General features: G+C 55.1%; 1 protein-coding gene across 1 annotated transcript in view; it reads left to right on the top strand.

Moving 5' to 3' along the window:
- Positions 1-8,243: 8,243 nt before the first annotated feature.
- Positions 8,244-12,362, top strand: part of LOC309584588 (methyl-CpG-binding domain protein 2-like) — a gene marked incomplete at its 3' end in the record, with an annotated part of 5,923 nt that continues 1,804 nt past the window's right edge. Inside the window, exons 1-2 of the mRNA XM_082300682.1 lie at positions 8,244-8,503; positions 11,063-11,267. Coding sequence (XP_082156808.1) covers positions 8,391-8,503; positions 11,063-11,267 — 318 coding nt within the window. The 5' untranslated portion in view covers positions 8,244-8,390. The remainder of the gene's footprint in view (positions 8,504-11,062; positions 11,268-12,362) is intronic.

Consider the following 12,362-nt stretch of genomic DNA (forward strand, 5'->3'; position numbering starts at 1 on the left):
ACCCAAAAATTCCCATTTTGCCTGGAATTTTTTCCCTCAAATTGCCTGGATTTTCTCCATTTTTTAAGGATTTTTTCCCTCAAATTCCCTCCCCAAAATTCCCATTTTTCCCTGCATTTCCCCCCTTTTTAAAGGGAATTTTTGGTGGAATTTCCTCCTTAAAATTCTGATTTTTCCTTGGATTTCCCCCCTTTTTTCCTGGAATTTTCCCTGCATTTCCCTCCCCAAAATTCCCATTTTTCCTGGAATTTTTCCCCTCAAATTCCCTCCCCAAAATTCCCATTTTCCCCTGCATTTCCCCCCTTTTTTAAGGATTTTGGGAATGGGGGAGGTGCTGCTGCCAAAGGTTGAGCTTTTCCATGGAATTCCTGGAATTCAGGATCGGCTTTTCCAGGAAATTCAGGAAATTGGGATCGGATTTTCCATGGAATTCCTGGAATTCAGGATCGGATTTTCCAGGAAATTCAGGGATTTGGGACTGGATTTTCCAGGAAATTCCTGGATTTTGGCTGGGACGGGGAATTCCTGGCATTTGGGGGGATTTTTGGCCATTTGAGGGGGGCAATTTGTGGGAATTTTGGCATTTGCGGGGAAATTCGATGGAGATTTGTGCAATTTGGGGGAATTGAGGGGGATTTCATTGGGATTTGGGGGATTCAAGGGGGATTTGGGCGGGAATTTCGGGAGGGAGGGGATTTCTTGAGGATTTCGGGGTCCCTGAAGGGGTTTGAGGGGGGCTTTTCCAGAAGAAAAATCATTTTATTGGGAAAAAGTTGGGAATTTCTTCTTTCCTGCCTCAGCCGCGCTGCCGCTCCCCCCCTTTCCCCTCAGGGGAGAGGGCGGGAAAAGAAGCGGCGGGAGAGGCGAATTCCTGAGGGAATCCCGCTTGGGAGGAGTTTTAGGGAATTCTGGGAGCAGGGAATGGAGGGAAAAGTGGAATTACCTGGGATAAAAGTCACTTTATTGGGAAAAAGTTGGGAATTTCTTCTTTCCTGCCTCGACCGCGCTGCCGCTCCCCCCCTTTCCCCTCAGGAGGGAGGGCGGGAAAAGAAGCGGCGGGAGGGGTGAATTCCTGAGGGAATCCCGCTTGGGAGGAGTTTTAGGGAATTCTGGGAGCAGGGAATGGAGGGAAAAGTGGAATTACCTGGGATAAAAGTCACTTTATTGGGAAAAAGTTGGGAATTTCTTCTTTCCTGCCTCGGCCGCGCTGCCGCTCCCCCCCTTTCCCCTCAGGAGGGAGGGCGGGAAAAGAAGCGGCGGGAGGGGTGAATTCCTGAGGGAATCCCGCTTGGGAGGAGTTTTAGGGAATTCTGGGAGCAGGGAATGGAAGGAAAAGTGGAATTACCTGGGATAAAAGTCATTTTATTGGGAAAAAACCGGGAATTTCTTCTTTCCTGCCTCGGCCGCGCCGCCGCTCCCCCCCTTTCCCCTCAGGAGGGAGGCGGGAAAAGAAGCGGCGGGAGGGGTGAATTCCTGAGGGAATCCCGCTTGGGAGGAGTTTTAGGGAATTCTGGGAGCAGGGAATGGAGGGAAAAGTGGAATTACCTGGGATAAAAGTCACTTTATTGGGAAAAAGTTGGGAATTTCTTCTTTCCTGCCTCGGCCGCGCTGCCGCTCCCCCCCTTTCCCCTCAGGGGAGAGGGCGGGAAAAGAAGCGGCGGGAGGGGCGAATTCCTGAGGGAATCCCGCTTGGGAGGAGTTTTAGGGAATTCTGGGAGCAGGGAATGGAGGGAAAAGTGGAATTACCTGGGATAAAAGTCATTTTATTGGGAAAAAACCGGGAATTTCTTCTTTCCTGCCTCGGCCGCGCCGCCGCTCTCCCCCTTTCCCCTCAGGGGAGAGGGCGGGAAAAGAAGCGGCGGGAGGGGTGAATTCCTGAGGGAATCCCGCTTGGGAGGAGTTTTAGGGAATTCTGGGAGCAGGGAATGGAGGGAAAAGTGGAATTACCTGGGATAAAAGTCATTTTATTGGGAAAAAACCGGGAATTTCTTCTTTCCTGCCTCGGCCGCGCCGCCGCTCCCCCCTTTCCCCTCAGGAGGGAGGGCGGGAAAAGAAGCGGCGGGAGGGGTGAATTCCTGAGGGAATCCCGCTTGGGAGGAGTTTTAGGGAATTCTGGGAGCAGGGAATGGAAGGAAAAGTGGAATTACCTGGGATAAAAGTCACTTTATTGGGAAAAAGTTGGGAATTTCTTCTTTCCTGCCTCGGCCGCGCTGCCGCTCCCCCCCTTTCCCCTCAGGGGAGAGGGCGGGAAAAGAAGCGGCGGGAGAGGCGAATTCCTGAGGGAATCCCGCTTGGGAGGAGTTTTAGGGAATTCTGGGAGCAGGGAATGGAGGGAAAAGTGGAATTACCTGGGATTAAAAGTCATTTTATTGGGAAAAAACCGGGAATTTCTTCTTTCCTGCCTCGGCCGCGCTGCCGCTCCCCCCCTTTCCCCTCAGGAGGGAGGGCGGGAAAAGAAGCGGCGGGAGGGGTGAATTCCTGAGGGAATCCCGCTTGGGAGGAGTTTTAGGGATTTCTGGGAGCAGGGAATGGAGGGAAAAGTGGAATTACCTGGGATAAAAGTCACTTTATTGGGAAAAAGTTGGGAATTTCTTCTTTCCTGCCTCGGCCGCGCCGCCGCTCCCCCCCTTTCCCCTCAGGGGAGAGGGCGGGAAAAGAAGCGGCGGGAGGGGTGAATTCCTGAGGGAATCCCGGGGATATCCCGGCCCTTGGCGGGAATTCCACAAATCCTGGAAGTTCTGTGGGAACGGCAAAGATTCCCGAAGTTTTTTTGGGATTTCCTGCGGGAATATTCTCCTCCCGTTTCGCTTCAAGCGCTCAGGATTCGGGAATGAGCGTGGAAAAGGCTCGGAATAACCGGAGCTCCAGGAAGTTTCACCCTTCCCATGGGAATACGATCCCAAAAAATCCCTTCCAAGCCCCACCATTCCATCCTCGAGCTGATTTGGGAGCGGATTTCTTTGGAATTTTCGCCGCTTCCACCCTGGATTTGCTGCTCCGAGCGCTCGTTCCCAGGGTAAAAAAAAAAAAACGGGATCGAGGTGCCTCAACCGCGAGGGAAATTCCTGGAGGGATTGAAGATTCTCCAATGGCTTCTCCCGAGTTTTTCCTGGAAATTTGGGGGTTTCCAGCTCATTCCTGGTAAATCCAGGAAATCCGGGAGAGGTCCCAGCATTGGTTGGAGTTTCCTGGTGAACTTGGCCGGGAATTCCTCGGCTCGGAGCCAAGCAAAGCTGGAGGAATTCCAGGATTTTGGGAGGGACAAGTGGGATTTGGGATGGGAAAAGTGGGAATTAGGGGTGGAAAAGTGGGATTTGGGATGGAAAAGTGGGAATTGGGGGAGGGAAAGTGGGAATTAGGGTGGAAAAATCCTGCCTGGCTTTTCCAACACTTTTCCTCCCAATTCCCACTTCCCCACCCCAAATTCCCACTTTTCCCCCCAAATTCCCACTTTTCCACCCCAAATCCCACTTTTCCACCCCAAATTCCCACTTTTCTCCCCCCAAATCCCACTTTTCCACCCCAAATTCCTGCTTTCCCACCCCAAATTCCCACTTTTCTCCTAAATTCCCACTTTTCCCCCAAATTCCCACTTTCCCTCCCAAATTCCCACTTTCCCTCCCAAATTCCCACTTTTCCACCCCAAATTCCCACTTTTCCCCCCCAAATTCCCACTTTCCCCCCCAAATCCCCACTTTTCCCCCCAATTCCCACTTTTCCCCTCCAAATTCCCACTTTTCCCTCCCAAATTCCCACTTTTCTCCCAAATTCCCACTTTCCCTCCCAAATTCCCACTTTTCTCCCCAATTCCCACTTTTCCCCCCCAAATTCCCACTTTTCCCCCCAAATTCCCACTTTTCTCCCCCAATTCCCAATTTCCCACCCCAAATCCCACTTTTCCCCCACAAATCCCCACTTTTCCCCCCAAATTCCCACTTTTTCCCCCCAAATTCCCACTTTCCCACCCCAAATTCCCACTTTTCCCCCACAAATCCCACTTCCCCCCCCAAATCCCCACTTTTCCCTCCCAAATTCCCACTTTTCCACCCCAAATTCCCACTTTTCCCCCAAATTCCCACTTTTCCCCCCCAAACCCCACTTTTCCCTCCCAAATACCCAATTTTCCCCCCCAATTCCCACTTTTCCCCCCCAAACCCCACTTTTCCACCCCAAATTCCCACTTTTCTCCCAAATTCCCACTTTCCCCTTCCAAATTCCCACTTTCTCCCCCAATTCCCACTTTTTCCCACCAAATCCCCACTTTTCCCCCCCAAATCCCACTTTTCCACCCCAAATTCCCACTTTTCTCCCAAATTCCCACTTTCCCCTTCCAAATTCCCACTTTTCCACCCCAAATTCCCACTTTCCCCCCAAATTCCCACTTTTCTCCCAAATTCCCACTTTCCCCTTCCAAATTCCCACTTTCCCCCCCAAATTCCCACTTTTCCACCCCAATTCCCACTTCCTCCCCACAAATCCCACTTTCCCACCCCAAATTCCCACTTTCCCACCCCAAATTCCCACTTTTTCCCCCCAAATTCCCACTTTCCCACCCCAAATTCCCACTTCCCCCAATTCCCACTTTTCCCTTCCAAATTCCCACTTTTCCCCCCAAATTCCCACTTTTCTCCCCAAATTCCCACTTTCCAATTCCAAATTCCCACTTTTCCCCCAAATTCCCACTTTTCCCCCCCAAATCCCACTTTTCTCACAATTCCCACTTCCCCCCCCCAATTCCCACTTTTCCCTCCCAAATTCCCACTTTCCCTCCCAAATTCCCACTTTTTCCACCCCAAATTCCCACTTCCCCCCCCAAATTCCCCACTTTTCCCCCCAAATTCCCACTTTTCCCCCCCAAATTCCACTTTTCCCCCCCCAAATTCCCACTTTCCCCCCCCAAATTCCCACTTTTCCCCCCAAATTCCCACTTTTCCACCCCAAATTCCCACTTTTCCAACCCCAAATTCCCACTTTCCCCTCCCAAATCCCACTTTTCCACCCCAAATTCCCGCTTTTCCACCCCAAATTCCCACTTTCCCACCCCAAATTCCCACTTTTCTCCTAAATTCCCACTTTTCCCTCCCAAATTCCCACTTTTCCCCCCCAAATTCCCACTTTTCCCCCCAAATTCCCACTTTTCACCCCCCCCCAAATTCCCACTTTTCCCCCCCAAACCCCACTTTTCCACCCCAAATTCCCACTTTTTCCCACCCCAAATTCCCACTTTTCCCCCCAAATCCCCACTTTTCCCCCCCCAAATTCCCACTTTTCCACCCCCAATTCCCACTTTTCTCCCCCAATTCCCACTTTTTCCCCCCAAATTCCCACTTTCCCACCCCAAATTCCCACTTTTCCACCTCAAATTCCCACTTTTCCCCCCAATTCCCACTTTTCCCTCCCAAATTCCCACTTTTTCCCCCAAATTCCCACTTTTCCCCCTCACAAATCCCACTTTTCCCCCCCAAATCCCACTTTTCCCTCCCAAATTCCCACTTTTCCCTCCCAAATTCCCACTTTTCCCCCCCAAATCCCCACTTTTCCCCCCAAATTCCCACTTTTCTCCCAAATTCCCACTTTCCCTCCCAAATTCCCACTTTTCTCCCCAATTCCCACTTTCCCCCCCCAAATTCCCACTTTTCCCCCCCAATTCCCACTTTTCCCCCCCAAATTCCCACTTTTCCCTCCCAAATCCCCACTTTTCCCCCCCAAATCCCACTTTCCCACCCCAAATTCCCGCTTTTCCCCCCCAATTCCCACTTTTCCCCCCCAATTCCCATTTTTCCCTCCCAATTTCCCACTTTTCCCCCCAAATTCCCACTTTTCCCCCCAAATTCCCAATTTCCCACCCCAAATCCCCCTTTCACATCTGGGAATTGGGGAGGGGGAAAAAAACCGGGATCAAAACGAGCGAATTCCCAAAAAATCGGAAAACGGGGGGGGGGGGGGAGGATTTAGGAAGCGAGTGAAGAATTCCTCAATCTCCCGGAATTTTTGGTCACCTCGATCCATTGAAATTCCCAAAAAAAAAAAAACCCACAAAAACCGCTCCTCACCGGAAGGTTTGGATGGGAATTCGGGATCGCGCAGCATTTCCACCTCCCTCCCCTCAACAGCACCAAACGAGCACGACCCCAATTCCCAGTTTGGATCGATCCGCAGGGAGAATTCCCAGGATTTGGAGGAATTCTGGAATTCTTTCGGAGCTCCGCTGTCGCTTCTCCCCCCCCCTCCCTCCCTCCCTCAGCGCCGGCGCCATCTTGGCCCGCTCCTCCTTCCCCCTCCTCGGTGCTCACCTCGCCGCCGCTGCTCGTCCTGCTCCTCTCCAGGAATGGCGGCGTTCTCCCAGGAGCAGCTCCCGGGAATGCGGTCGGCATCGGGAAGGGGAATGGGAAAGGGGGAAGCGTCGGGAATGCGGCCGGACGGCGCTCGGCTGCCCCTACGCGCTGAGGCCGCCGGAGCTCGGTCCTAAAGCCGGCGGCTGAGGCGGGAGGGGAGAAGGGGAAGGCGGCAGGGGAGAAACCGCGATGGATCCCGCGGGATAAACGCGGCGTTTCCAGGGAAAGGGAATAGGGAATGGCGGAGCTGCAAAGGGAGAGATCCCTGTGCCCCCTGGGGGCCGCGCTCCGGGTCCCGCCATGGTTCCCCCTCAGGGGTCTCGCTCTGGGTCCCGCCATGGTTCCCCCTCAGGGTCCCGCCATGGTTCCCCCTCAGGGGTCTCACTCCGGGTCCCGCCATGGTTCCCCCTCAGGGGTCTCAGCCTCAGGGGTCTCACTCCGGGTCCCGCCATGGTTCCCCCTCAGGGGTCTCACTCCGGGTCCCGCCATGGTTCCCCCTCAGGGGTCTCAGCCTCAGGGGTCTCACTCCGGGTCCCGCCATGGTTCCCCCTCAGGGGTCTCACTCCGGGTCCCGCCATGGTTCCCCCTCAGGGTCCCGCCATGGTTCCCCCTCAGGGGTCTCACTCCGGGTCCCGCCATGGTTCCCCCTCAGGGGTCCCACTCCAGGTCCCGTCATGGTTCCCGCTAAAGGGTCCCGCTCCTTCCAGGTCCCACCATAGTTCTCTCTCAGGGGTCTCACTCCGGGTCCCGCCATGGTTCCCCCTCAAGGGGTCCCACCATGGTTCCCTCTCAGGGGTCCCGCTCTGGGTCCTGCTTTGGTTCCCCCTCAGGGTCCCACTCCGGGTCCCGCCATGGTTCCCCCTCAGGGGTCTCACCATGGTTCCCCCTCAGGAGTCCCGCCATGGTTCCCCCTCAGGGGTCTCACTCCGGGTCCCGCCATGGTTCCCCCTCAGGGTCCCGCCATGGTTCCCCCTCAGGGCTCTCACTCCGGGTCCCGCCATGGTTCCCCCTCAGGGGTCCTACTCCAGGTCCCGCCATGGTTCCCCCTCAGGGGTCCTACTCCAGGTCCCGTCATGGTTCCCGCTAAAGGGTCCCGCTCCGTCCAGGTCCCACCATGGTTCCCTCTCAGGGGTCCCGCTCTGGGTCCTGCTTTGGTTCCCCCTGAGGGTCCCACTCCGGGTCCCGCCATGGTTCCCCCTCAGGGCTCTCCCTCAGGAGTCCCGCCATGGTTCCCCCTCAGGGGTCTCACTCCGGGTCCCGCCATGGTTCCCCCTCAGGGGTCTCACTCCAGGTCCTGCCATGGTTCCCCCTCAGGGGTCCCACTCCAGGTCCCGTCATGGTTCCCGCTCAAGGGTCCCGCTCCTTCCAGGTCCCACCATGGTTCCCTCTCAGGGGTCCCGCTCCGGGTCCCGCCATGGTTCCCCCTCAGGGGTCTCACCATGGTTCCCTCTCAGGGGTCCCGCTCTGGGTCCCGCCATGGTTCCCCCTCAGGGGTCCCGCTCCGGGTCCCGCCATGTTTCCCCCTCAGGGGTCCCGCTCTGGGTTCCCTTCATGGTTCCCCCTCAGGGGTCTCCCTCAGGGGTCCCGCCATGGTTCCCCCTCAGGGGTCTCACCGTGGGGTCCCGCTCCGGGTCCCGCCATGGTTCCCCCTCAGGGGTCCCACCGTGAGGTCCCGCTCCGGGTCCCGCCATAGTTCCCCCTCAGGGGTCCCGCTCCGGCTCCCGTTGTGGTTCCCCCCTCCGGCGTCCCTCTCCGAGCCCCGCCGTGCCCCGGCGGCCGGCGCGGTCCCGCCCCCGCTGTCTCTATGATGCGGCGCGGCCGCTCTGCCCCGCTCGGAGGCCGCGCTCGGGCCGGGCCGGGCTCGCCCCGGCGGCTGCGCGCGCAGCCCGCGCTCCTGGCGCCGCGCGCCCGCTCCGCCATCGCCGCGGGGTCCCGGCCCCGGGCCGAGCCGGGCCGGCAGCAGCGAGCGGCGCCGGCTGCACCGAGCGGCCCCGGCCGCATCGAGCCGGGCCGGCAGCTCCGGGCCCCGGTGGCCCCGTCCCGCCGGCCCGGCGCATGGAGAAGCCCGGCAGGATGGACTGTCCCGCGCTGCCTCCCGGTTGGAAGAAGGAAGAGGTGATCCGCAAGTCGGGCCTGAGCGCCGGCAAGAGCGATGTCTACTACTTCAGGTACGGGCCCGAGGACTCCCGCCGGGGCTCCCGAAGCTGGGGAGCTCCCGGAGCCGCGGCTGCTTCCCGCTTGGCAGGGTAGGGACGGTGGGGCCGGTGGCCACACGCCGCCGGGCCGGCTGTGACAGCCCGCTCGCTTCCGCCATGGCTCTGTCAGGGCTGTGTCCTGTCACGGGGCGATTCCGGTTCCCTGTGTGAGGGGGAGCGCGGGCTCCTGTCACGGGGGGAGCGCGGGGTGATTCCGGTTCGCTGTCTGAGAGGGAGCTCGGGCTCTTTTCACGGGGTGGTCCCGCTTCTCTCTCTGAGGGGAGCTCAGGCTCCTGTCACGGGGCGATTCCGGTTCCTTCTCTGAGAGGAGCTCGGGCTCCTGTCACGGGGCGGTTCCGGTTCCCTCTCTGAGGGCGAGAGAGGGCTCCTGTCACGGGGGGAGCTGGGGTTCCTGTTATGGGGGGAGCTCGGGGTCGTTCCGGTTCCCTCTCGGAGGGGGAGCGTGGCTTCTGTTCACGGGGGGAGCTGCGGGTCCCGTCACGGAGCGATTCCGGTTCTCTCGGAGGGGGAGCCCGGGCTCCTGGCACGGAGCGAGCTCGGGGTGATTCCGGTTCCTTCTCTGAGGGGAACTCGGGCTCCTTTCCCGGGGCGAGCTCGGGACGATTCGGGCTCCTTTCCCGGGGTGGTTCCGGTTCCCTCTCTGAGGAGGAGCTCGGGCTCCTGTCCCGGGGAGAGCTCGGGGCGGCTCCGGTTCTCTCTCTGAGGGGACCCCGCGCTCCTTTCCCGGGGTGATTCCGGTTCTCTCTCTGAGGGGACCCCGCGCTCCTTTCCCGGGGCGATTCCGGTTCTCTCTCTGAGGGGACCCCGCGCTCCTTTCCCGGGGCGGTTCCGGTTCTCTCTCTGAGGGGACCCCGCGCTCCTTTCCCGGGGCGGTTCCGGTTCTCTCTCTGAGGGGACCCCGCGCTCCTTTCCCGGGGTGATTCCGGTTCTCTCTCTGAGGGGACCCCGCGCTCCTTTCCCGGGGCGGTTCCGTTTCTCTCTCTGAGGGGACCCCGCGCTCCTTTCCCGGGGTGATTCCGGTTCTCTCTCTGAGGGGACCCCGCGCTCCTTTCCCGGGGCGATTCCGGTTCTCTCTCTGAGGGGACCCCGCGCTCCGACGCCACGCAAAGGGCCTCATTTGCATATGACCAATCTCATTTGCATATCACCAATCACATTTGCATACCAACCCAGCTCATTTGCATATTAAACCAGCTCTTTCGCCTATCCGGCTCGCTTGCATCTCAAGTGCTGGTATTTGCATACTGAAGCGGCTCATTTGTATATTCAATCAGCTCATTTGCCTCCTGAACCGGTTCGCCTGGACACTAAACCGGCTCGTTTGCATATTAAACAGGCTCATTTGCATAGCAAACCCGATCTCACTTACATATCAACACGTCTAATTTGCATATTAACCGGGCTAGCTCGCATATCAAATCAGATCATTTCCATGCGAAACCCGGCTCATTTGGATATTAAATAAGCTCATTTGCATATCGAAGCGGCTCGTTTGCATATTAAAAATCACATCATGTCCCCCTCCAATCCCAATTTTCCACCCTCCACTCCCATTTTTTCCCCTCCAATCCCAATTTTCCCCCCCAAATTCCCAATTTTTCCCCCTCCAATCCCAATTTTCCCCCCCAAATTCCCCTTTTTTCCTTCCCAATCCCGATTTTCCCCCCAAATCCCCAACTTTTCCCCTCAAATCCCAAATTTCCCCCTCCAATCCCAATTTTCCCCCCCAACCCCCAATTTCCCCCCAAATCCCAAATTTCCCCCCCAAACCCCATTTTTCCCCTTCCCAATCCCCTTTTTTCCTTCCCAATCCCAATTTTCCCCCCAAACCCCCATTTTTCCCCCCAAATCCCAAATTTCCCCCCCAAACCCCCAACTTTTCCCCCCAAACCCCAAATTTCCCCCCCAAACCCCCAATTTCCCCCCCAAACCCCCAATTTTCCCCCCCAAACCCCAAATTTTCCCCCCCAAACCCCATTTTTTCCCCCCCAACCCCATTTTTCCCCCCCAAACCCCAACTTTTCCCCCCCAAATCCCCAAATTTCCCCCCTAAACCCCCAATTTTCCCCCCAAATTCCCCTTTTTTCCTTCCCAACCCCAACTTCCCCCCTCCAACCCCCATTTTCCCCCCCAAATCCCCCATTTTTCCCCCCCAACCCCATTTTTCCCCCCCAAATCCCCAAATTTTCCCCCCCAACCCCCAAATTTCCCCCCCAAATCCCCATTTTTCCCCCCTAACCCCCATTTTTCCCCCCCAAACCCCCAAATTTCCCCCCCAATCCCCAACTTCCCCCCCCAAATTCCCCATTTTTCCTTCCCAATTCCCAATTTTCCCCTTCCCAATCCCCTTTTTTCCTTCCCAATCCCAACTTCCCCCCTCCAACCCCAACTTTTCCCCCCCAAACCCCCAACTTCCCCCCCCAAATCCCCATTTTTTCCCCCCCAATCCCCATTTTTCCCCCCAAATTCCCATTTTCCCCCTCCAAACCCCATTTCTCTCTCTCTGCGCAGCCCGAGCGGGAAGAAGTTCCGCAGCAAGCCGCAGCTGGCTCGCTTCCTCGGCAACTCCGTGGATCTCAGCAGCTTCGATTTCCGCACGGGCAAAATGATGCCCAGCAAGCTCCAGAAAAACAAACAGCGCCTCCGGAATGATTCCCTCAATCCCAACAAGGTCAGGCAATTCCCAAGAAAAATTCCTGCTTTTTTGGAGGGTTCGGTGCGGGTTGTCGATTTTTTGCCGCGGGTTTTTGCGAGGTTTTTCGGGGGGTTTAGGGATTTTTTGCTGCGGTTTTAGCTCATTTTTTCCCCATTTTGATCCCATTTTTTTCGCCATTTTGCTCCATTTTTATCCCGTTTTTCTCCATTTTTTTCTCCATTTTTATCCCATTTTTCTTCATTTTTTTCCCATTTTTATCTCATTTTTCCCCATTTTTATCCCATTTTTATCCCATTTTTCCCCATTTTTATCCCATTTTTCTCCATTTTTTTCTCCATTTTTATCCCATTTTTCTCCATTTTTTTCTCCATTTTTATCCCATTTTTATCCATTTTTCTCCATTTTGATCCCATTTTTCCCCATTTTTATCTCATTTTTATCCCATTTTTCTCCATTTTGATCCCATTTTTCCCCATTTTTATCCCCTTTTTCCCCATTTTTATCCCCTTTTTCCCCATTTTTATCCCATTTTTCTCCATTTTGATCCCATTTTTCCCCATTTTTATGCCACTTTTTTCCCCATTTTTATCCCCTTTTTCTCCATTTTTTTCTCCATTTTTATCTCATTTTTCTCCATTTTTATCCCGTTTTTCTCCATTTTTTTCCCATTTTTATCTCATTTTTCTCCATTTTTATCCCATTTTTTCCTCCATTTTTATCCCATTTTTATCCCATTTTTCCCATTTTTCTCCCATTTTTCCCCATTTTTCTCCCATTTTCCCCCATTTTTCCCCATTTTTATCCCCTTTTTCCCCATTTTTTCCCATTTTCCCCCCATTTTCCCCCATTTTTATCCCCTTTTTCCCCATTTTTATCCCCTTTTTCTCCATTTTTTCCCATTTTTATCTCATTTTTCCCCATTTTTCTCCCATTTTTCCCTCCATTTTTATCCCATTTTGCTCCATTTTTTCTCCATTTTTACCCCACTTTTCTCCATTTTTTCCCATTTTTATCTCATTTTACCCCATTTTTCCCCATTTTTTTCTCCATTTTTATCCCATTTTCCCCCATTTTTATCCCATTTTTCCCCATTTTTCTCCTATTTTCCCCCCATTTTCCCCCATTTTTATCCCCTTTTTCCCCATTTTTATCCCC

This window comes from Coloeus monedula (assembly GCF_965178545.1).
Source record: "Coloeus monedula genome assembly, chromosome: W".
NCBI lineage: Eukaryota > Metazoa > Chordata > Aves > Passeriformes > Corvidae > Coloeus > Coloeus monedula.